Source organism: Cebidichthys violaceus, unplaced genomic scaffold, assembly GCF_023349555.1.
Source record: "Cebidichthys violaceus isolate CVI_PGR_0920_01 unplaced genomic scaffold, fCebVio1.0.p SCAF_3, whole genome shotgun sequence".
NCBI classification, from domain to species: Eukaryota; Metazoa; Chordata; class Actinopteri; order Perciformes; family Stichaeidae; genus Cebidichthys; species Cebidichthys violaceus.
This window is the reverse complement of record NW_027176483.1, coordinates 20302647-20327348: the sequence shown is the minus strand read 5'-3', so window position 1 is coordinate 20327348 and position 24702 is coordinate 20302647. Positions and strand designations below refer to the sequence as shown.

General features: G+C 43.6%; 1 protein-coding gene across 1 annotated transcript in view; it reads right to left on the bottom strand.

Moving 5' to 3' along the window:
• mical2b (microtubule associated monooxygenase, calponin and LIM domain containing 2b) overlaps window positions 1-24702 on the bottom strand; it is a 49364-nt gene that overhangs the window by 7506 nt on the left and 17156 nt on the right. The window contains 21 exon segments of the mRNA XM_068722554.1: window positions 5244-5405; window positions 9898-9970; window positions 10088-10161; window positions 10352-10526; window positions 12104-12196; window positions 12366-12467; window positions 13123-13575; window positions 14651-14770; window positions 14859-15092; window positions 15234-15407; window positions 15976-16104; window positions 16261-16329; window positions 16673-16767; window positions 18633-18835; window positions 20115-20262; window positions 21359-21449; window positions 21685-21811; window positions 22337-22452; window positions 22566-22823; window positions 24097-24197; window positions 24278-24433. Of these exon segments, the coding sequence (XP_068578655.1) occupies window positions 5244-5405; window positions 9898-9970; window positions 10088-10161; window positions 10352-10526; window positions 12104-12196; window positions 12366-12467; window positions 13123-13575; window positions 14651-14770; window positions 14859-15092; window positions 15234-15407; window positions 15976-16104; window positions 16261-16329; window positions 16673-16767; window positions 18633-18835; window positions 20115-20262; window positions 21359-21449; window positions 21685-21811; window positions 22337-22452; window positions 22566-22823; window positions 24097-24197; window positions 24278-24433 (3153 nt within the window).

The following is a 24702-nucleotide window of genomic DNA, read 5'->3' as shown; positions in this document are numbered from 1 at the left end:
AATCTAATGACTCTCTAATCTAATGACTCTGAATCTAATGACTCTTTAATCTAATGACTCTGAATCTAATGACTCTGAATCTAATGACTCTAATCTAATGACTCTAATCTAATGACTCTCGAATGTAATGACTCTCGAATGTAATGACTGAATCTACTGACTCTGAATCTAATGACTCTGAATCTAATGACTCTTTAATCTAATGACTCTGAATCTAATGACTCGGAATCTAATGACTCTTTAATCTAATGACTCTTTAATCTAATGACTCTGAATCTAATGACTCTAATCTAATGACTCTTTAATCTAATGACTCTAATATAATGACTAATCTAATGACTCTAATCTAATGACTCTTTAATCTAATGACTCTAATGTAATGACTCTGAATCTAATGACTCTAATCTAATGACTCTCTGAATCTAATGACTTTTTAATCTAATGACTCTCTAATCTAATGACTCTAATGTAATGACTAATCTAATGACTCTAATCTAATGACTCTTTAATCTAATGACTCTCTAATCTAATGACTCTAATGTAATGACTCTGAATCTAATGACTCTCTAATCTATTGACTCTGAATCTATTGACTCTCTGAATCTAATGACTCTCTGAATCTTATGACTCTCTAATCTAATGACTCTCTGAATCTAATGACTCTAATCTAATGACTCTGAATCTAATGACTCTTAATCTAATGACTCTCTGAATCTAATGACTCTAACCTAATGACTCTGAATCTAATGACTTTTTAATCTAATGACTCTGAATCTAATGACTCTGAATCTAATGACTCTGAATCTAATGACTCTAATCTAATGACTCTTTGAATCTAATGACTCTGAATCTAATGACTCTGAATCTAATGACTCTTTAATCTAATGACTCTGAATCTAATGACTCTAATCTATTGACTCTAATCTATTGACTCTGAATCTATTGACTCTCTGAATCTATTGACTCTGAATCTAATGACTCTCTAATATAATGACTCTTTAATCTAATGACTCTGTAATCTAATGACTTTAACGTAATGACTCTCTAATGTAATGACTCTAATGTAATGACTCTGAATCTAATGACTCTAATCTAATGATTCTCTGAATCTACTGACTCTGAATCTACTGACTCCGAATCTAATGACTCCGAATCTAATGACTCTTTAATCTAATGACTCTCTGAATCTAATGACTCTTTAATCTAATGACTCTAATCTAATGACTCTAATCTAATGACTCTCGAATGTAATGACTCTCGAATGTAATGACTCTGAATCTAATGACTCTGAATCTAATGACTCTCTAATTTAATGATTCTAAATCTAATGATTATTTAATCTAATGACTCTTTAATCTAATGACTCTTTAATCTAATGACTCTCTGAATCTAATGACTCTCTGAATCTAATGACTCTAATCTAATGACTCTAATCTAATGACTCTAATCTAATGACTCTGAATCTAATGACTCTGAATCTAATGACTCTGAATCTAATGACTCTCTAATATAATGACTCTTTAATCTAATGACTCTGTAATCTAATGACTTTAACGTAATGACTCTCTAATGTAATGACTCTAATGTAATGACTCTAATCTAATGACTCTCTAATCTAATGACTCTGAATCTAATGACTTTTTAATCTAATGACCCTGAATCTAATGACTCTGACTCTCTAATATAATGACTCTTTAATCTAATGACTCTGTAATCTAATTACTTTAACGTAATGACTCTCTAATGTAATGACTCTAATGTAATGACTCTGAATCTAATGACTCTGAATCTAATGACTCTAATCTAATGACTCTCTGAATCTAATGACTTTTTAATCTAATGACTCTCTAATCTAATGACTCTAACGTAATGACTCTCTAATGTAATGACTCTAATGTAATGACTCTGAATCTAATGACTCTGAATCTAATGACTCTAATCTAATGACTCTCTGAATCTAATGACTTTTTAATCTTATGACTCTCTAATCTAATGACTCTCTGAATCTAATGACTCTAATCTAATGACTCTGAATCTAATGACTCTTAATCTAATGACTCTCTGAATCTAATGACTCTAACCTAATGACTCTGAATCTAATGACTTTTTAATCTAATGACTCTGAATCTAATGACTCTGAATCTAATGACTCTAATCTAATGACTCTAATCTAATGACTCTTTGAATCTAATGACTCTGAATCTAATGACTCTGAATCTAATGACTCTTTAATCTAATGACTCTGATTCTAATGACTCTAATCTATTGACTCTGAATCTATTGACTCTCTGAATCTAATGACTCTGAATCTAATGACTCTTTAATCTAATGACTCTGTAATCTAATGACTTTAACGTAATGACTCTCTAATGTAATGACTCTGAATCTAATGACTCTAATCTAATGACTCTCTGAATCTAATGACTCTCTAATCTAATGACTCTGAATCTAATGACCCTGAATCTAATGACCCTGAATCTAATGACTCTGAATCTAATGACCCTGAATCTAATGACTCTGAATCTAATGACTCTAATCTAATGACTCTAATCTAATGACTCTTTAATCTAATGACTCTGAATCTAATGACTCTGAATCTAATGACTCTCTAATCTAATGACTCTCTAATCTAATGACTCTAATGTAATGACTCTCTAATGTAATGACTCTGAATCTAATGACTCTAATCTAATGACTCTAATCTAATGACTCTAATCTAATGACTCTTTGAATCTAATGACTCTTTAATCTAATGACTCTTTAATCTAATGACTCTGAATCTAATGACTCTAATATAATGACTCTCTAATCTAATGACTCTGAATCTACTGACTCTGAATCTACTGACTCTGAATCTACTGACTCTGAATCTAATGACTCCGAATCTAATGACTCTTTAATCTAATGACTCTCTGAATCTAATGACTCTCTAATCTAATGACTCTTTAATCTAATGACTCTTTAATCTAATGACTCTAATCTAATGACTCTGAATCTAATGACTCTGAATCTAATGACTCTAATCTAATGACTCTAATCTAATGACTCTCTGAATCTAATGACTCTCTAATTTAATGATTCTAAATCTAATGATTATTTAATCTAATGACCCTGAATCTAATGACCCTGAATCTAATGACTCTGAATCTAATGACTCTGAATCTGACTCTCTAATATAATGACTCTTTAATCTAATGACTCTTTAATCTAATGACTCTAATCTAATGACTCTGAATCTAATGACTCTGAATCTAATGACTCTAATCTAATGACTCTCTGAATCTAATGACTCTCTAATTTAATGATTCTAAATCTAATGATTATTTAATCTAATGACTCTTTAATCTAATGACTCTCTAATGTAATGACTCTGAATCTAATGACTCTAATCTAATGACTCTCTAACATAATGACTCTTTAATCTAATGACTCTTTAATCTAATGACTCTGAATCTAATGACTCTTTAATCTAATGACTCTTTCATCTAATGACTCTTTAATCTAATGACTCTTTAATCTAATGACTCTCGAATGTAATGACTCTCGAATGTAATGACTCTGAATCTAATGACTCTGAATCTAATGACTCTAATCTAATGACTCTGAATCTAATGACTCTGAATCTAATGACTCTCTAATGTAATGACTCTAATGTAATGACTCTCTAATGTAATGACTCTAATCTAATGACTCTAATCTAATGACTCTAATCTAATGACTCTAATCTAATGACTCTAATCTAATGACTCTTTGAATCTAATGACTCTCTAATCTAATGACTCTTTAATCTAATGACTCTTTAATCTAATGACTCTAATCTAATGACTCTGAATCTAATGACTCTGAATCTAATGACTCTAATCTAATGACTCTCTGAATCTAATGACTCTCTAATTTAATGATTCTAAATCTAATGATTATTTAATCTAATGACTCTTTAATCTAATGACTCTCTAATGTAATGACTCTGAATCTAATGACTCTAATCTAATGACTCTCTAACATAATGACTCTTTAATCTAATGACTCTGAATCTAATGACTCTTTAATTTAAAGACTGAATCTAATGACTCTGAATCTAATGACTCTCTAATCGAATGACTCTTTCATCTAATGACTCTTTAATCTAATGACTCTTTAATCTAATGACTCTCGAATGTAATGACTCTGAATCTAATGACTCTGAATCCAATGACTCTGAATCTAATGACTCTGAATCTAATGACTCTCTAATCGAATGACTCTCTAATCGAATGACTCTGAATCTAATGACTCTGAATCTAATGACTCTAATCTAATGACTCTCTAATATAATGACTCTTTAATCTAATGACTCTTTAATCTAATGACTCTTTAATCTAATGACTCTGAATCTAATGACTCTGAGTCTAATGACTCTGAATCTAATGACTCTGAATCTAATGACTCTGAATCTAACGACTCTCTGAATCTAATGACTCTCTAATCTAATGACTCTCTAATCTAATGACTCTTTCATCTAATGACTCTTTCATCTAATGACTCGAATGTAATGACTCTCGAATGTAATGACTCTGAATGTAATGACTCTTTAATTTAATGACTGAATCTAATGACTCTGAATCTAATGACTCTCTAATCGAATGACTCTCTAATCTAATGACTCTAAATCTAATGACTCTGAATCTAATGACTCTCTAATCTAATGACTCTCTAATCTAATGACTCTCTAATCTAATGACTCTCTAATCTAATGACTCTGAATCTAATGACTCTCTGAATCTAATGACTCTAAATCTAATGACTCTAAATCTAATGACTCTAAATCTAATGACTCTAAATCTAATGACTCTAATCTAATGACTCTAATCTAATGACTCTAATCTAATGACTCTCTAATGTAATGACTCTGAATGTAATGACTCTAATCTAATGACTCTCTGAATCTAATGACTAATCTAATGACTCTAATCTAATAGGTCTCTAATAATTAGGATTGTCAGTCTTCTCTATAAGCTCTGAAAGCAGACAAGAGACTCAATATAAATTATATAAATATACATATTATATAATAGAGTTATCAGCGTTAGCTTTGAATAGGGTTAATTAACAAACATTGAGCTAAGTGTGGGAGAAAACCAACGGTACGTCAGCTGCACCCTGATCTCACACCTGAAGCTTCAACCGTGTTTAAGAATAGCTGTCACAGTGCTGCGTGTATCCGGGATGTGAATGTTAAGACCACATGCAGTAACGGTGCTGACCTTTGGTACCGTCCTGGCTCTGGCCCCTGGCCCCTGCAGGATCCTGTGTTGCGGGGGTCACTATAAAGGCAGCATCCAGCGCTTCCACGGCCATCTCCGCGTCTTCAGGAACTCTCCTCTGATCTTCGTCAAGCTGCTCCGAATGAGAGCTGGATGCCGCGCCTGTAAATAAAAACAACATTAAGTGTGAGCTGGTTTGGAATTAAACACCACACACACACACACACACACACACACACACACACACACACACACACACACACACACACACACACACACACACACACACACACACACACTGGCTAACATCACTAGCACGTAGCTCGTTTCATGCATAGAGTCTCTGCCTGGTTAGCTGCTACCGAACCTCTTGAGATCTAGATTATCTAAAACAAGGAATTTTCAAAGTCCCTCAGACAAAGCTTAGATGTTTTTGGGATCATGTTTATGTCATGTGATCCAATAACACTCAACAATTGAGCCAAGACAGCCTAATACTGCTGATATAACTTCAGACGACACCGAATACATAAGAAAAGTCTGTCTTAGGGTATTTATTAGGGATGCACCGATCCGACTCTTTCATCCCCGACAGCGACAGCTGGGCTTGAGGTATCGGCCGATACCGAGTACCAATCCAATCCCAGTGTTTAATAACTAATAAACTGTATGCCTCACTGTGTGTAAGGCAACATCCGGCACGACTTAAACATCACTTTCATAACTTTGTATGACAAAATGTAACAAAAAGATACACAGATGTAAATGTATTCATGGGTCCATAGTCACCGATACCCAATGGAGCTATTTGAGTCGGAATCGGGCCGATATCGACATCGATGCATCTCTGCTATTTATTAGTTTCTGACTCTGGAAAACAAAACAAAAAACTGTAAAATTCCCCCAAAACTATAATATCTCTTTAACCAAATCACACAGATTTAAGCTTGTGATTTTCTTTTGATAACTTGTGTAATAACTGGCGTCTAGAAGAATCAGTGCAGCATGCCAGGTAGCATACAAATATTAAGGCAGTGAACACAAGCTAATTAACTTTCTAGATTATTGAAAATATCTAGAGTTTTCTGCACCTGAGAGTAGAGCACATACAGTACAAAGAGCCACTCACAGTAAAGAGGCGCTGACACACTACACGACGTGTTCATAACGGTACTCACAGAGTCACGGGGTCAACATTGTACAGAATCTTTTCCACGGGTGATTCCACTCGGTCACAGCAAAGAAATGAAAAGACACAACAGTGTTTGGGCAGAGTGTGCCTATCGGCCGAGAAGACCTTCTCTCCCTTTGGGGTTTGGCTAAACGTTGGGATGACCCTTCCACCAGGTGAAGCACCGGTACCGTAAAAACCCAGAGTGAAGGATAGAGCAGACCCCACCAGAACCCACGAGAGGAGATTCACTTCAGTTCTGTTCAGGCTGGATTTAGTTTGATACGCTTTCATTTAACTTCACTCAACAGTATGTGATTGTGGCCAAGCTGTTTCTGCATATAGCCTAATATCTATTTTGTTCACGTTACAATACACACAAAAGCTGTGATTGGGATTCATGTGGGTGATGTTACGGCAGTTAAAAACAGGTGTGTGTAGGGGGGGGGGGGGGGGGGGGGGGGGGGGGGAAATTCGGAAAAATTGACCGAACACGTAAATCAAACTTGGGTTTCTTGGGAATTGCTAAAATTCAGCTAATTGGCAACAAACCACGAAGCAGTTTATGTATGTAATCAAAATGGATTTATTTCTGAATATATATATTTACAGCGTATAAATATCATAAATTAAGCAATTTCACAGTAATTATCAACGTGGAAAATGAACAACAGGGCTTGCAGGCTGCTTCAAGACTTCAGAAACATAACTGAGCAAATGTACGGCCAAACCAAATCTGTCTGGCAGTGTGCCAAAAAAAGAAAAAGAAAAGAAGGAAAAGCCGCTATTTATGGGGGTGCTGATCTCCTGAGAAAAGTCTAGGAGGTGCAGGAGAGGGATCTGGAGAGGGGCTCTGAGCGGGGGAGGCCTCCTTCTGAAACAAAGGGAACCACAGACAGACCACAGAGGGACGTGGACACGTGGACACGTTACTGTCAGAACGGCGTGACAAGAGGAGGGGATGCTGCTGCTACGTCACAGAGACATCAAACGCAGAAATCCAGAAGCATTCAAATGGATGGTTTGGTGTTAGGGAGGAGCACAGCACCACACGAGTGTTAGTGGGGTTTGGTCGGGCGATGAACGGCAGATGAAACAAATTCATTTTTTTTTTAAACAGATTGCATCTCACTGAATGCCGCTCCTACTCCAAGCGTATCGGAGAACTACAGCGGCCCTCTGGTAAGGTAAAGAAGAACCTCTCTGGAGCAAATGTTTGGTTTGTCCGTTCTGGGCTACTGTAGAAACATGGCGGTGCAACAGGGCAGACTCCGGGCAGAGGAACCTGCTCCCTGTGCGGATATGAAGGGCTGGCCATCTTTCAGGTGGTTACTACGCTAGATTATGTTCGTAGGTCCTTTAAGAGCACATGGTCTCGTTTCAGAGAAGCACTAGAGCTTCAGGTACGAGCGGCTTCAGATGAACAGCGGGTGATGCAATTTGTTTATTGTATTTTGACCACGGTGTAATAATTCATTTGGAATTCTATTCGACACATCACGATGCCACACGTAACACCTTTACCGACAACTGCGCGCCACACTCTACATGCCGGTTTGCGATAGGTTAATCTGGGTCGGGTGAAAGGGGGCGGAGCTACGGGGGCAGCCGATGCAAAAGCAACACGACGAGATCTCTCACGACCAAAGCCGGCCAATCATCACCTTCCCGCGCTGGCAGGAACCAGCCAATCAGAGGGTGCAGCATTGGAAACTTGAAACGGACTGAGCAAAACGAAGCGAACGAAACAAGAGAAAAATGAATTTGGAAAAAAGAAAATGAGGGAGATATGGGGGGGGGAAGAAAATGGAAGATGGAGGATGGAAAGGAACACCGAGTGCAGAGAATTAAAAAGGAAACACTGAAACTATAGGAAGACAGTGAAATGTGAGAACCGCCCCAAAAACAGGTCAGTGCTTCAACAGCGCATGTTAAGAATTCACCCTTAATTCTGCACAAGTCATTCATCTTCGGGGTCATGTACAACATACAATATGCAGGAACAAACAAATATCCAAAATAACCCCAAAAAAAAGAAAGTGCAAAACTTTAAATAAAAAAAAACAGGAATGTACAGTCTTTGTGGCTTTTTTTTTTTTTCACCAAGCAAATATGTTCACTCCTGAGGAAAAAGAGTCGCCTGCTAGCATTCTAGATGAAGCTCATTGTTCATGTTTTCTACTCATCGTTAAAATATCTGGTCTAAACTGACTTCACAACTGATTTCAAAAGCAAACAACAACTTTTTATGGTTGAACTTTTACTTTCATCCAGTTTTTTATGATTAGATTTTAGTATTATTGTGTGTGTGTGTGTGTGTGTGTGTGTGTGTGTGTGTGTGTGTGTGTGTATATATATATATATATAAGAAATCAGTCCTTTAACAAAATACATGGCAAAGTGAAATACTACCTAACACACAACAAAAAAATAAAATAATAATACTGTTTTGTAATTTCCATTGCACATCCCTGTGGTGCAGAGTTAAGGTGCAGCAGGCAGAGTCAACGTGGATCACTCCCACGTAACTCTAGCTCAGTGAAACCAAACCACAGGTTAGAGTCAGAGGGCTGGTTCCGGGTTACTCCGCTCCGATTAAATATAGTACATAGACTTCAAAGCTCAATCTGACGTGCAGAATGGGAAAGGGTTTAACGTTTTGTGACAATCCAATCGGTCGCCCTCCGAACGACTGGAGCAGACCGACTGAGTCCGATAAACAAGCAGCCTGGAACGAGCCCTCGAGAGTCGGGGATGCATCATTCGGCAGGGGGTGCAGCACCAGGAGACCGTGAGAGTCGACGACCACGAGGGCTAGCGGCCAGCGTTTTAGACATGCAACAGCCCTGCAGTCGACCCGGCGTGCACGATTGAACACTTAAACACACAATATAACCAGAGGAGCTACATGTACCGACGTGTCTTTTTCTTGTGCCGTCCACTGTAACTGCAGGCAAAACTCACACCAGGCACTGAATACAAGCAGCAGAAGCTAATCGAGTGAAGCTCTTTTATGGCTAAGTTGCTCTATAAAACACAAAAAAACTTAAATAACCAAGGACACTTGGAATGTAGTAAATACAGATAGTATTTGGTCTCAAAACGATAACATTAATGAACCCTATTCAGCCATTTTTGGGCAGTACAAGAGCACAAATCCGTGGTTCCAGTCAGGTCGACTGGCCCAGACACGCCCCCCCCCCCTTTTCTACGAGAACCGGTGGCCGACGAGCTGCTGCCGGGCGAGCTGGGGCTCCTGGGACATCTGTCCCAGCACCTCGTGCATCATGCACAGCAGAGGCCAGCCCAGGCTCAGCAGCTCGTACAGGAACGCGTAGTCGTGCGAGCGGCTCCTGACGTGGCGCCGCGCGGCCGCCAGAGAGTCGCACGCGCTTCCCAACAGCCGTCGAGGCAACACACACACGGCCTGGCTGGCACGCCGCGGCCAGCTCAGGCCTCGCCTAAGCAAGGAAACCAGGGTACCTGGGGGCTGGAGCGGGACGCCGCCCGTCGCCGAGAAGCCCCTGCTGTCCGTCGTGACGCGCCGCTGGTCTTCCTGAAAGGATCAAGACACGCAGGAAGAAAACTGTTCTATTAGCTGGACGCTAACGCATTAAAACAAATCTTTTCTTAAAATGCAGCTCCGTTTCGTTTCACAGCAGCGTTTCCTCACCATTCTCCTCCTGAACGTCCCCGTGTGAGTGCTGGACTGGCGCTGGGTATAATGCATCTTGCAGTAGAACTTTGCTGTAAAGAAAAAATAAATAAATCAGATATCCACACAGACAGTATGATAAAATAAAAACTTCTTAAAGTAAGAAGTGATCTAACAGCAGCCTTAAACGGCCTAGAAAGGACAGTAAGTCGAGTCTCTGGTGTTTCATTGGACGGAGAGGTTGAACTGTATCTACAGACGGTTCAGTCGAGTCCAGCTCACCCTCCTGCGAGTCGAAGACGTGCCCTCCCAGACGGAGAGTGCCGTTGCAGACTTCACAGCGGAAACACTCGCGGTGGAAGAAGTAGCCCTCGGCGCTCAGCCTCTCCATCACATACACCCGCTTGGTGCAGAAGTGGCAGACGTCGCTGCCGCCGAAGTCCTTACGTACCACACACTGAGAGGAGGCAGAGGACCGGGACAGGGGTGGACAGATGTCATTTTTTGTTTACGGTTGATGATTATTTCGGCGAGATGCCTGCAATTAAAGCACGCGACGCAAATATGTCACATGGTCCAGCATTGATTTGGTAAACTGTTAGAAGTTGTACCCATCGTAGAAAATGTTGACCTACCCGAGATATGATCGATTCCATTCACAGTTTATCTATGAATAGCTGAAAAGTTGGTGTTGCCAACTTGAATTCTGACAATAACTGCAGGCTAGCAGCTCTGCCATGAAACAATATGTCAACGTTTTCCCAGTTACAGTTACAGGATACTAAAGCAATACATGATCCGTGTCGGTCTAGGCCAAGGTCAGTCTCAAGTCTTAAAGCAATAGTTTGATATTTTGGGAAACGTTGATTCCCGTTTCGCATATTTGACGCTTAATTTTAGTCTTGACGTCACCGTTGGAGACTCCAGGAAGTACACATAACCCGCTGTATAAACCCAACTGAGTTAAGCTAGCTATAATAATATAATATATATATAATAATAATAATAATAATATACATATAATAATAATATATATAATATCCTTATGGATGTATAAAGAGAGTTGGATACAGCGTTTGAGGCAGGGCCCCAATCATTCCTATGAAAGCTGCACAGTGGTGAGAAAGTTCGACTGCCGGTCAAAAAAATGTAAAATCACCTGGATTTTCCGCATCCATGGACCCATTGGTCAAACTCACTAGCTTTTCCTTTAACTCCGCCTCCCAAAGACTATTTAAGTGTTAGTGAGGCGTCAACCTTCCGGTTCTGCTGAGTAAAACTTGCATTCTCTCTAGTGTCCACCAGGGGGCGACTCCTCTGGTTGTATAGAAGTCTAGTCTAAAATGACTCTACTTCTCTCTTGATTTATTCCCTCAGTAAACATTGTAAACATGAGTTTATGGTCTCAATCTCTAGTTTACAGTCTTCTTCAACACAGCATGATCCTTCTTCTCGTCTAACTCCCAGCAAGAAAGCAAATTAATGTATTTCCCAAATGATTGAACTGTTCCTTTAAGATGCAAGTCTCAAGTCAACATCTAAGATAAATATCATGTTATCAGCATCAGAAGGTCTAGTGTGTGTAAACTGGTCCTCTTCAAAGATCAAGCCAGTTAGACTTGAGTTTAAATCATGTGACTTGAATCCACACGCTACCATCAATATCGTCATGTTGGCATCAAGCTGTTCATCACCATTGAACCTCTTTTAGCTACACAGCTAGCTAACAAGCCGTTTAGGCAAAGCAGAGATAAACAGACTTAAAGTTAGCTATAATCACATGCAGAAGTACATAAAATGGCAAAATGCAAACGCAGCCAGTCCACTGAAGCGTCGTCATTCCTGCAAACACAGTAGCTGCTTTGCCCTCATGAAGGCAAACAGAACCCATTTACCCTTCAGCCTTAGGATCCCTACAGGCAACTAGAGCCTGAAGAGGCAGATTATCTGATGTCTTTTTCCTTTACTGAAGTCCACAAAACAACAAAGAACTCTGCGTTAGGTTAGTCTCTGCTACATCCCCGTGCATCTTACCAGTGTGGCATTGGGCCTGTGATCCGTCTCATACAGGACGGCCAATTTCTGAGCTTTAGCATCTATGGCGGATGATACCTTTCCGACCGTACGCTAACGTTTACGCCGGGGGAAACACAGGAGCAGAGGGTCGGAAGGGAGGAAGAAGGAGAAATTGGAAACCACAGAGAGAAGTTAGAAAGAAGACGGATGAAAATGCAGAACAAGCACGATCTACTTTGAATTTATGGAAGTGAAGGTAGACCGAGGCATCGACTAGTACCTCCTTAATGTAACTAGCGGCTCCGGTCGGACAACTCTCGGAGCGAACAATTGACTTCTGAGTGATTCTTCTCGGCTTCTCAAGAGGGCAGCTCCCATTGCACTGTATGAACACCAGAATGAAGATCAGTTCACATGTGTCGTATGAAAACAGAACCCTAAAAGAATGTTTAGGAACCCCTGTGTTCTTCCTGTACCCCTATAAATATCTCATTATATATATATAAAAATATACTGTTTTTGATCTAACACCATCCTTTCCTAAGGCTGTAACTCAGAAACACGTGAAAACAAGAAAGATAGATACAAAACAGACTGTTGTCCTACATCTTTCTACAGTCTGTTCCTACTCAAAGTTATGCACTTTAATTCATATACAACCCATGGAATCAATTTGTTTGTAACACACGTGAGACTGGACAGGTGATGGAGTACAAAAAGGCAACGTAGTCCACATAGGGAGGGGGTCTAAAAACCCGGGAGAAGTTTGCAGTGTAAAACCACAAGTCAACGTTTTCTTATTCGTCACGTAACTTCCATAGCTTAGTAAAACGACGAGTTATTTGTTTTACGCGACCTCCTTACTTAAGCGCCGCAACTTTCGTAGTTATTTTAACCTTGAGCTGTTCTGTAACTTCCGTATTTAAGTAAAGCCACATGCTTTGTTATTTGGAGGAAAACTAAGGAGAGTAGGACTCTCTTTTCCAGGAGATCTGCAGGTTTTCAGTACAGGACGATATGAACAATGACACTTTTACCTTCGTGCGATCGTTTTCGGCTAATCTCTCAAAAGTTTCCCGAGCGGTTTTGCGGACCTCCTGCTGCTCACTTTCCAGAATATTCAGAGAACTCTCACGAATCCTGTCGTAGCTTTCCTTGTGCGGTGCGGTAAGCGCATGGGGAGATGACCCGCTGTCACAGGTGGCATCAGAGACGGGAGGGGAGATCTCCCGACTCTCGTCAGCGGCTGTGTTGACGTTGCATGTGGAGGAATCGACAACAGAGTCGTTCTGCATCTTTTCATTGTGTCCAGCAGTGTACAGGGGGACAGAGGAGAAACCGGCCTGGGCAGTGGGGTCAGGGATAGGGTGGACTATGGAGCTCTTAGATACAGAGGCAGGAGGAGGAGGAGGAGGAGGAGGAGGAGGAGGAGGAGGAGGAGGAGGAGGAGTTGGGGAGAAGGAAAGAGGTGAAGAGGTAGAAAGTCCCACCTACAGAAGAACAGTCAAACAGTACATTTGAGAATGAGTAGAACAGAAGGATGAAACTAAAGAGAGAATAACTAATCAGACAAATCAGTGACACTGAAACCAGTTTGTTTTTGTTTCAATGGTTCAGTCTGGAAGATTAAAGCACACACACACACACACACACACACACACACACACACACACACACACACACACACACACACACACACACACACACACACACACACACACACACCCTGATGAAGCAGATCCATCTTTTCACTTTTAACTCGGCGACGCTTCCTCTCCCAACATTTAACGGTTCAGTAATGAGTAGTTAGTTACAAACGTTAGTGTTGGTGTTAACTGGCGTTCTTGAACAGACTTGAGCCTCAAACAGCAAAGTCAGCGAATGATGACAAGCTATATGCAGAGATTCTACAACATAGAAGCAAATCACCTCCGTGATGATTCGACTCTTATGCTTAAATACTTAGTAAATAACGGTGAATTTACGAGGTCAATTTGGGGCGTCTCGCCCAAAGAACGCGTCGACACGCACCAGCGGAGCCGGGGATCGAACGTGTCACGCTCTACCGCTGAGCCACAGTCGCCACAAGTGTGAGATCACAACCGACTGATCAACATTTTGAAACGCATGACCTGCCTCTGATTGGTTTACCCCGATGCTCCTACCCTCACCCTAATTATTTCATTCCTCATGCCTGAACCTAGCCAACAAATTAAGGTTTTAAAAATGACTGTCAATATTTTAAGGCCCATCATACTATAATTATACATACTTATTATACGTATAATTATGTACTATAATTGCACATGCGGAGAAGTTATCTCCGAGTACCATCGTTCAAAACTTGCTCGAATTCAATAAGATATAAAGATCATAAACTATTCCAATCAATCTGAAAGCCTCTGATCAGAGGCATACTTGTAATGACTGTGCCGCAGCGTTAATCATGGGACCATCATGCATTGCGTCACAGGTCGAAGATGCACTCCGTCATTCAGAACATGCAGCAGCCTCCCAACCGTGATGTTAGTCCGGCACCACAAAGAGGTCGGCGCAATACACGACCTGCGATTCAGAGAGAGGAGCAGGTCTGCTGGACCCAGGAAACATGGAGGACAGGAGGACCGCTCGCTCTCTTATGCTCCTCGCAGAGTACTCTCTAGTCGAGAGTCTCTGGGCTTTGCTCTGCACAGGGTGGCGGTAAAAGATCGAGCGGTTACTTTTTTCAGAAACGTTGATGAAGAACATTGTACAGAACTGGCTCGCCGGTCACCTGCTGCGTCGAGCTCTCGGAGGAACGGCCGGTCGTCGGGTCGGGAGAGGTGCGTTCTGGGTAGTGGCGTTCAGTGACGTTGGGGCTCGGTGCGCGGGGGGGACGCGATGGACTCTTAGGCCACGGGGGGGAAGGAGAGCGACTCGGAGGGTGAGAGGATCTGGGGGAGCAGGGAAAAGCGGTTTGCTGAGCCGCGGCGCTGGGATTCTCCAGCAGGCGGAGGTAGACGGAGGGCTGGAAACAGGAAGACGAGGAGCACGGGATTATAGTTTCAATGCAAATGTTACATATCGATATGGTGCTTAAGGATCCTTTAAGAACACGTGGAGGAAAAGGTTTCTGGCTTGATGGGGGGGGGGGGGGGGGGGGGCATACCTGCCACTTGGGGCGAGAGGGAGGCAGAGGAGGAGGGGGGGCATCCTTGGGCTTTGCAAAGCGAGGGTTTTCCCTCTCCTCGTCTTCCTCCTCCTCCTCCTCTGAGAGGGGATGCAGCATGGTGGAAGGAGACCGAGGAGGAGAGGAGGAGGGATCGGACGGGTCCTCATCAGACTGACGCGAGGTGGAGAGGAAAGGAAGGAAGGAAGGAAGGAAGGAAAGGAAAGGAAAGGAGAGGGAAAGGAATAAAGGTATTGAACAAAGTCGGCAAAAGACTATCAGTCGATAGAGTGGCAGTGATTGGGATGTGAACACTACATTACTGTGAAGGCAGCGCACTAACCTTAACATACTGACACCGTAACATCAGAAGAGGTTTCTGTGCCAAATATGCTCAATAGTGAAATAAACTTAACAGGTGAGGAGTCACCTTAAGTATGGAAGCAACTAATTGGCCATAATTGATTTAAAGTTATAAGAAACCTAATAGCTAATGGTGCTACTGAACCACTACTGAACCACTACTGAACCACTACTGAACACCCGATGCCATTGAACTAAAAGCACATTTTACCATCTGTCTGAATAAGTGGTCTGAAATGTTAAATTGCATCATCCCTATAGAATCCAAATAAATGGGTTAATTAATTGTTCAACTCGGGCTGAAACAGAAAAGTCATGCGTTCATGTGAACGACACTCGCGTGTCTGAGAGTTGAATGGGTGTCATTAATAAAACACACCTTGCTGCGTATCGTGGCAGTCGAGGAGTTCTCCTCAAACTTGGCCAGCAGCTGAGTCGCCATGGAGCGCACCTTGTTCTCCCGCAGCTCCCCGTCCTCGCCAGCGGGGGGCGCACTGTGACAAGACAACTGGTGGAGCACAGAGAGAGAGAGAGAGAGAGAGAGAGAGAGAGAGAGAGAGAGAGAGAGAGAGAGAGAGGAGAAGAGCAGCGATCAACCGGAGCCACGTGCCTGAGTGTGACTCGTAAACGACCGGGACACTGTTGGACGACCTGTTGGACCCACCTCTGTGAGGTAGTGGTTGCCCTTTCGCCGCCTCTTGTTGACAGAATCGTCTTCCGGCTTGTTGTCGTCCTGCGACGGAAGACAATAGTAAAAGCTCAGAGACGATGACTCGTGTGACTTTCCATCTATATATATATATATATATGTTCATGTGAGCAGACATCAAGCATCCCTCTAATCAGCGTTCCTGATAAGATAGCGAGGTTATTACAAAGCATGCCTTGATTTCTATGTTAGCTTTAGCTTATCTAATCAACATGTCAACGACTGTGGATCGTGTACTGGTGATAACTGGAAGAAAGGCCCAGAGGAGGGCGGGAACAGATCGACTTCTTAAAGCTGAACGGACGCGTGAAATGAACGAGACGGAGGAAAGAAGGAGGGTTGAAGGTGTGACGGTGCTCGTCTTCACCCTGGGCGTCCTCTTCTTGGGCTGAGGCAGGTTCAGCAGTCTGTGGTTGGTCTTAGCTGGACGTCCTTCACCGTTCTCATCTGGTTCTCTCGAACCTGGAACGCAGACAAGGATCCATTTGAAATGAAAGCCCCATGTTTCCCCATTTACAAACAATGGACGTTGTCAAGATTTAGAAAATGAAGCAACTTAATGAAAATGTTTTTAAAATTACAATTCACGGTAAAAATAAATTTTCCATTTCACAGCCTGTTCTTATCAGCTGTCACTGTAACTCTAAATGCTGCGTCAAACTGAACATGATGCGTAGCTCTGCTCCTGGCAGAAGGAGGAGGAGGAGGAGTCGCTGGTGCCGGGCGCAGAGCTCTCCACCTCCCGCCGGAGCTCCGACTGCAGGTCGAAGGCGGCAGTGGAGCCGGATCTGGGTCCGTCTGCGGCGGGCCCGTGGCACCGATAACAAGCATTAAGAAGAACGATATACAAATCCGTCTTGGAGCTGATGGCCTCGTTTCTTTTGCCGGTCGTATAGAGACATCGGTATTACATGGAGACTGTTTCATAACCATATCAAAGTTTCTCATAGTAACCAATTTCTGTGGAAAATAACCTATCCACCCTTAACATCTAGGGCACTGACCAGATTGAGATTGCTAATAGCTAATGCTGCTAGCTGAGTTGAAGGGAGGGTTCCTTTTTTGGGGATACCTAACATCAGTACAAAGCTGGACAGTGAAGCCGGTTCACGGAGCGTTGCTGCAGTGCGGAAGCGCAAGAAGCGGGAAACGTGGCTGAAGCTGGTGAGAGCGGCCGAGGGCCTCCGGAGTCACGCCGAGCAACTGGATATGGTTTCCGTGGACATAGCGCGCATACCGGCCACGGCCCGACCTCACCGCGGCTGTGTAACGTGCAACTCTAGCTCGCGCAGTGGATGAAGCGGTCGCAGACACTCAAGTTATTTCAAATGCAACTGGGAGTCTATACTTCAACACAATGTACTGTGCACCGACTATTTTAATGCACTGTTTTGCCTTTTCAGAACGAAACAGACCCTGTTTTTTACGGCTTGTTTCTGGTTGGTGTAGTTTTACACATTTTCTTTGTGGTGCTGGTGAAAGTCTGACCCTGACCTCTGTATGGCCGGATCTCTTTCTCATACTTAACGAGTCATTTCCTTTTGTCTCACCGGGGTTGGGAAGTCAGATAGGGACTCTATGGTCATTGGTGGGAGCTAGTTATAGCGGTTAGGGTGTCGTGTTATTGACATCTGGTTAGCGGTCCTTAGCTTCAGTACATGACGCTCTAAGTTCCCCTCTAGCGTCAGTTTCGGACGCATCGGGGACGACGCGTCGGTTTCCGCTCGTTGCACGCGTTGCGTCTTTTCAAAATAAAGTTCCGTGTCTACAGGACATATATTTGTTACGTAAAATAGCTATATTAGTCCCGTGTTTGTCGGACCCATCCAGAAGTTCTACACGTACACCTTCTTGCTCTATACTACGTCGGTCGCTCTGATCGTCGAGTAAAAGATGCGGCTGGAAGTGAGAACGGGTTCGTGTGATGAAGAACGACCTGACATTTTAGAAAAAAGGACAACAAAAGCAAGAAATCAACAAGTCTCTAACAGACTGTTTCTACTCCACTTGTTTTACAATATCATTTCCACTACTGTTGAATCTCTTATGTTTCACATGATAACACTCAGTATAGAGTATATTATCAAAGGGACAGTCCAACCCAAAATCAACAATACATATTTTAATATTACTCCCAATACCTCCACAACTCAGCAACTCACACGGAAACCATCTCGACGGACGGACAGCACTACAGGTAAGAGGACAAATACGTATTTTTGGAATTTGGGCTGAACTGGCCCTTTAAGAGCTTCGCAGCAGCCGACGGAATAAGTCGCCAGGCGCCGTTTTTGATTGTCCGTGACAGAAGCAGGAAGGAGCCTGACCGCTGTTGTTGTTTCCCGGGGAGTTCCTGAAGGCCTCGTAGAACTTGGAGAGGTAGAGAACCATCAGCAGCTTGTCCGGCTCCGCCGCCGCAGCCATCTCCTTCCCCCTCGTCACCGGCTGGATGCCGAACTCCCGCTCGGCCAGGTCGAACGCCAACTGGTTGTTCCCCGCCACGTCCTCCTCGTTCAGAGAGTCGTAGTCACTGAGGAAGAACGAGAGCAAGGGGAGGGTAGTGAGTCTACAACGCGTCTGGAAACATCCTCCGAAGTTCCCAGCGCAGACGGAAATGCTGTGTCCCATATTTATGATCGAGTTGTTCCCATCAGTTCATCCAGTAAGTGACCTGGGACTGACCTGTGTTGACTTTGGACTCGAGTGCGGCAAAGACTTGAGACTTGCAAAACAAAGACTTCCGACATGTTAGCATGCATGTGCCGATCACCCAAATGATGAGGATTCGTCCTCCGGGGAGCAAGACCGTCTTCTACGTGTCGGAGTAGCGGATTGATTACCGACGCCTTTGTTTGACAGGTAACCCCAGCAACATGGGGGGAAAAAAAAAACAAAGCACACATTCTCACTCCGTGAGAACAGATCGGACAGCGGGTGTGGAAGCGTAGAACTGCGGCTACCTGCCCTGACGGAGGATTAAGATGACGCTCTGTTAACACGTCATCTTAATCCTCCGCCAGGGCAGGTAGCCGCAGTTCTACGCTCCACAAAGAAGTGATGTCAGTCTAACCGATCACGGCGACACACCGCCGTGTGCCGGATGAAGTAGGTCAGCGTCATTGAAAGGAGATTAAATTCACCACGACTGGGTGGAGTGTCAGCAAAATCACAGGAGTCTCAACAGTGGAGCATCGAACAAATGGAAGTCAAATAAACCATCATCTGAAAGGGATCAAAAGGGGTCAAAAGGGAAATCAGGAAAGAGGTTTTATAACTTGCAGACTACTGCGATGCTCATTAGCCGTCATCTAGAAGGGATCAGCACACATCAGCTGCCGAGATATTTGCCATCCTTAATCGAGTTCAGAGCCAATAACCACGACCTCAGCACAGGTCGGCTTTAAAAGTGCTTCATACCGACTTTGAAGGTTTCCGATTAGCTACCGGACAGATCTGCAAAACAGCTTCTTGATCTTGATGAGATTCAACAAATAGATACAGATACAGCTGAACCCTCTGAGCCCCGGCAGGTTTTGGGGCTTTTTTTTTTTTTTTTTTGGGCTCCTATCACACTTTCCTCTATGAAAACCTCACAGTCATGGCCGGCGGGTTTTGGGGGTTTCAGAGGGTTAACTAACTCATAGCTGAGACTATCTACACACTACTTCAATAGAAGGGTTCATTTAGACTCTATCGCAAGCCAACAGAAAAACTGCCAAGACCTGAATAACCGTGTGTGTGTGTGTGTGTGTGTGTGTGTGTGTGTGTGTGTGTGTTGTGTGTGTGTGTGTGTGTGTGTGCGTGCTCACATGAGCTCGGGCCTCTGGCGGTGGACGAGGGCGCAGAGGGCCAGGCCGTTCCTCCAGGAGGTCGTGAGGTCGGTGACGTCCACCCCTCTGTAGCCCTGAGTCTGCTTCTGACACCAGGTCAGCAGGCGGCCGGGACGCACCTCCGACTCTGTGCGAGGAATCGACAAATGAAAGTCTGACGATCATCGATCGTGACGTACGCATGACTCACTGACTCCGCCACGTGGTAAAACTCCAGCGACGTGAGACTTGAAAGACTTGAATCGCCTCCCAAGCCTAAAGCAGAGGAACCTTGGCAATGAATCCAGGCACGAACTGGCCTACTTCTACAAACATCTGCAGCACAGCTGTTACTTCATCGTCACTTCACCAGAGCTGGGTGAACTGGAACTGTAAAGGTCATTTCAGAGGCGGATGTTTGCGGTGCTGTTTTGTGTGATATTGAGGTGTTGTTTTTTGTTTTTTTTAAGCCTACCCTCACTGATACAGATGGGATGGACAAAATATTAGAAACACCTCCAAGTACATTGCAATCCACAGCACAACAAACTAATGCCTTCAAAATGACCATGAAGTTGAATCATTGCACCATTTTTACAAAAGCTGAAGATTATAACCCACATGGCGGTAGGATTAAGTGCAGGACTGGTGTAATAGATTAGGGTGCTTTCACACATGTCGAGTTCATTTGTTCTGGAAATAGAATAAAAAACAATCCATTTTAGTTCTGGTCCTGTTCACGCTGACGTTTTACAAAACAAACATACCGACTCAGCAATTGGACAGTTTTAGAGATTGTTATGCATCATCATCACCCATGTGGAAAAATCTAAATCTAAAAGGCTAAAAAAAAAAAAGCATTGTGATTCTTGATTCGGACACATTTTATCATCCTAAAATGTAGATCTGCGCTGTAAAAACACAATTTACCAATGAAGCGAATGCATACAGGATGAAAAGAAAATCAAACTTAACTCAAGGTTTCACACACTGGCCTTTGAGGCTGCATTTTGGTGGGAATCCAGTTGCAGTCGGCATGTAAAAGGAAGTCACTGACTAACTGCCTGACGGCTCATTTCCTACATGTTATAGAGACTCAGGACAGCAGATGAGATGGAGAATGGCACCACTGCTTCTTGTTCCCCACGTCAGCACATCGCACCTTCCTTTCCTCATCCCTCATTATTTTTCAAATATCTCTTTTCAGAGTCTTCACACAGCCTGTCGGACTGAATCCCCCTCACCTCTTCTGGACAGGTTCACCGATCTCCGTGCGGGTCCTGCTCTCTCCAGCCGACACGAGTCCTGCTGGCCATCAATAAACAGGTGACGCACCTGAGGGAAGGAGAGAAACACGGGAGGAGATATGAAAGGAAACTTTTAACACAATCAAAAAAGGGACACTTAAGTCATGGCAGAAGCAGACAGAAGGACAAATCTCCTAGGAGTCCCTTCCAGGAGACCTGAAGTTGATAATGATGGTTCTTAAATCACTCAAATAAGACTGAATCACTACAATCCAATGTCACCGTCGCTGAGCATCAAAATGCCTCACAGTGTTAGGACTGACCTGTTGTGGGCGAACGCAGCTGGAGTTGAGGTTGGGGTAGCGGGTGGCGGGGTCAATGGCGTACTGTTCAAAGTTTTTGCTGATGTTCTCCGTGGTGGTCTGAGGCAGCAGCCGGTAGATGCTCTCCCTGAGGGCAACGACAGGGCAGATACGACCGCATGAGGACCGCACCGAACGCAGCAAAAACACCGAGGCGAGCCGGAAGCAAAGACGTTCAAAAACTACAAATAAACACCATTAAGGGAACATCGACGTCACTCGTGCTTTACCACCAGATACTGCTACTTTACTTTGATCCAGCGAGTGATGACAGTCATAGTCATGTGACACTTCAAAACGGTGGCACGGTTCAACACCGACCGGTCAATAAGGTAAAATGTAAGTCTCCGTCTGTATCAATGTCAATAAACTTGGAATAAGCGATCGAGCTCTGTGCAGCAGCAGGGGCGGAGCTTCGGTTTGTTAATACAAAGCGTCCAGCGGAAAACTGTGCATAGTTAAGACCAATCTGCCCACTAGATTATGAGAGATTTCACTGCAGCAGTCCAACCTCTGGGGAGCATGAATGTGGTCAGTTAACGATGAGCCAATTTGTTCTAGCATCAAGCGCCATTGTATTCAGGGAACGGAACAGTGGAACGACTAACTGCACCTCTCGGCCAGTATCTCCAGAGGGCTCCTGCCCTGAGCCCAGCCCCTCACCATCCAAGCACTGTCGAAGGCTGCCAGGAAGCCTCGAGCACAACCTGTGCCCATGGGCCAGAACGGCTGTAAACGGAGAAACACGGCGTCAGCGTGAACACACAAACACACGAGCTAATTCTCAGTCCGGGCGCAGGCCAGAGAAGCAGCAAAAAGCGCTTTGGCCCACAACCTCGTACCTCAAGCAGACTGTCTCCCACCAGCGCGACCAGCAGCTGGCGTCCGTGTTTCTCCCGGATCAGGGCGGCGTTCTCCGAGGCGTACATGCTGGTGAAGTCGAACATGGCCACGTCCGGCTGCCCGTAGTGGTTGATGGCGTAGTCCAGGGACGGCAGCTGGTAGTTGGTGCCGAAGTCGGCGGCCTCGCGGGCGTACGAGAGCAAGGCTTCCTGGTTGACGTTGTCGACGCTCAGCAGACGCTCCGTTTCTATGTAGTCCTGTATTGAGAGGGGGGGGGGTGTTAAAGCATTTAGACCGGTTTGCTGAATCAGTGAGCTATTATCGGTGATGATGAGGCCTCTGAGGCTTTGGCCACGTGCTGATGCAGTGAGATGTCACTCTGCACCAATGGGCGATGTAAGATGAGATAGAGACCACAGCGAGGCAGAGCTTCAACACCTGTGTGTGTGTGTGTGTGTGTGTGTGTGTGTGTGTGTGTGTGTGTGTGTGTGTGTGTGTGTGTGTGTGTGTGTGTGTGTGTGTCTGTTTTCTGATGATTGTCCTGGCAAGCTCCGGACGGGACGGTTAACAACACACAGCACCTTGATGCCATAATAATATCCTCATTTAATCTGTCTCCAGAGGACAGCAACCCTCGCTAGCTCATAATGTGTGTGTGTGTGTGTGTGTGTGTGTGTGTGTGTGTGTGTGTGACATAGAAGATGCTGCAGCTAATTAGAGCATTATGTCATTATCATCCCCTATGGAGGCCCATCACTCACTGTGTGTGTGTGTGTGTGTGTGTGTGAGAGCACTTCAGGGAGTTTTGGCTGCGAATTGAGGCGTTACATACGTCAAAACAAACTACAATATTTTAAAAGTTTAAAAAAAATTTCGGTCAGTCACCTATATCTCTTAGTAAAGCACCTCTGCTGCAATTGTGGAGTTTGGGAGAGGAGCAGCCCGACATTAGACGTAAACGTGTGGGCCCAAGATGAATCACTAAGCCCCATCGTTTGTCCGCTTAAATCCTCCTTTGGTCTTGTGTTAATAAGTTATGTATGCAAATTAGTATGTGACAGATTTGGGGCTAAATAAATCTACGTAAGTCAATGTCTGGAGGGACTTCTGCAGCCCGCTCCTCATCTCTGCAGCAGGCTAGAAGCTACATTAGCATGCTACTAGCATAACACAACTGAATCTCCTAACCAACTGTTGACACTCACGTTGCATTGTGGGTAATGTAGGCCCCAGGTTTTGACGAGGAAGATGCTTTTTTTTCTTTTGTCCGGTGCTCTCAAGTGTTAATGTCAATGGAGAGCAACGCTAAAGCACCTGTGACCACGCTAACTGTGCGCAACAAAGAGTTAGCTGTAACCTCAGGAGGCTAAGAGGACATCAGACTTGAAAATGCTGAAATTAGACTAAAACAAGCAAAAATATAAGAATAAAAATTGACGTAAACTTTAATATTTTTGTCCAAGACTAAATAAAAAAAATCGGGTTTCAAAATGAGTTCTGCTGTATTTACATATGCGTGTGTATTCTCACATTCATGATGACCCCTTTGTCCAGCAGACTTTGCTTCTTTGCCGTCATGACGAAGTAGTGGGTGTAGTCTTTGTAGTAAACTATGTTCTCCAAGTCGATTCCTGAAAACGAGCAGATTTACTTACTTCACAGAGAACATGAGGCTTTGAGGCGCGTCGGGCTGCTGGTGTGTCTAATGTACCTGTGTCCTCTCTGAGTTCCAGAAAGAACTTCTGGTTGAAGATGAAGGCCACGCCACTGATCTCCTCCACTTTGGCCTCCGCTGTGGTGTTCCTGTTGACGAAGTTAGCCGTGACGGCGATGGCCAACTTCCCTCGGAACTCTTTGCGCCCAAAACCTGCAGAGAAGGGAAGGAAAAAAAAACAACTGATTTTTTAGCAATATAAATATAAGATATAAGAGTCAGACGTCAAGAAAAACATTCAAAGAGTCGCTGAGCCTCCTAGCGGCAGTCGGTACAGTACATCTACATTAAGGAGTTTCCTGCAGTCATGGAGACACAAATGCTTATAGAGTCGAGAAAGTTACTTGATGCGTCAGCGACACGTAAGCCACACACACACACACACACACACACACACACACACACACACACACACACACACA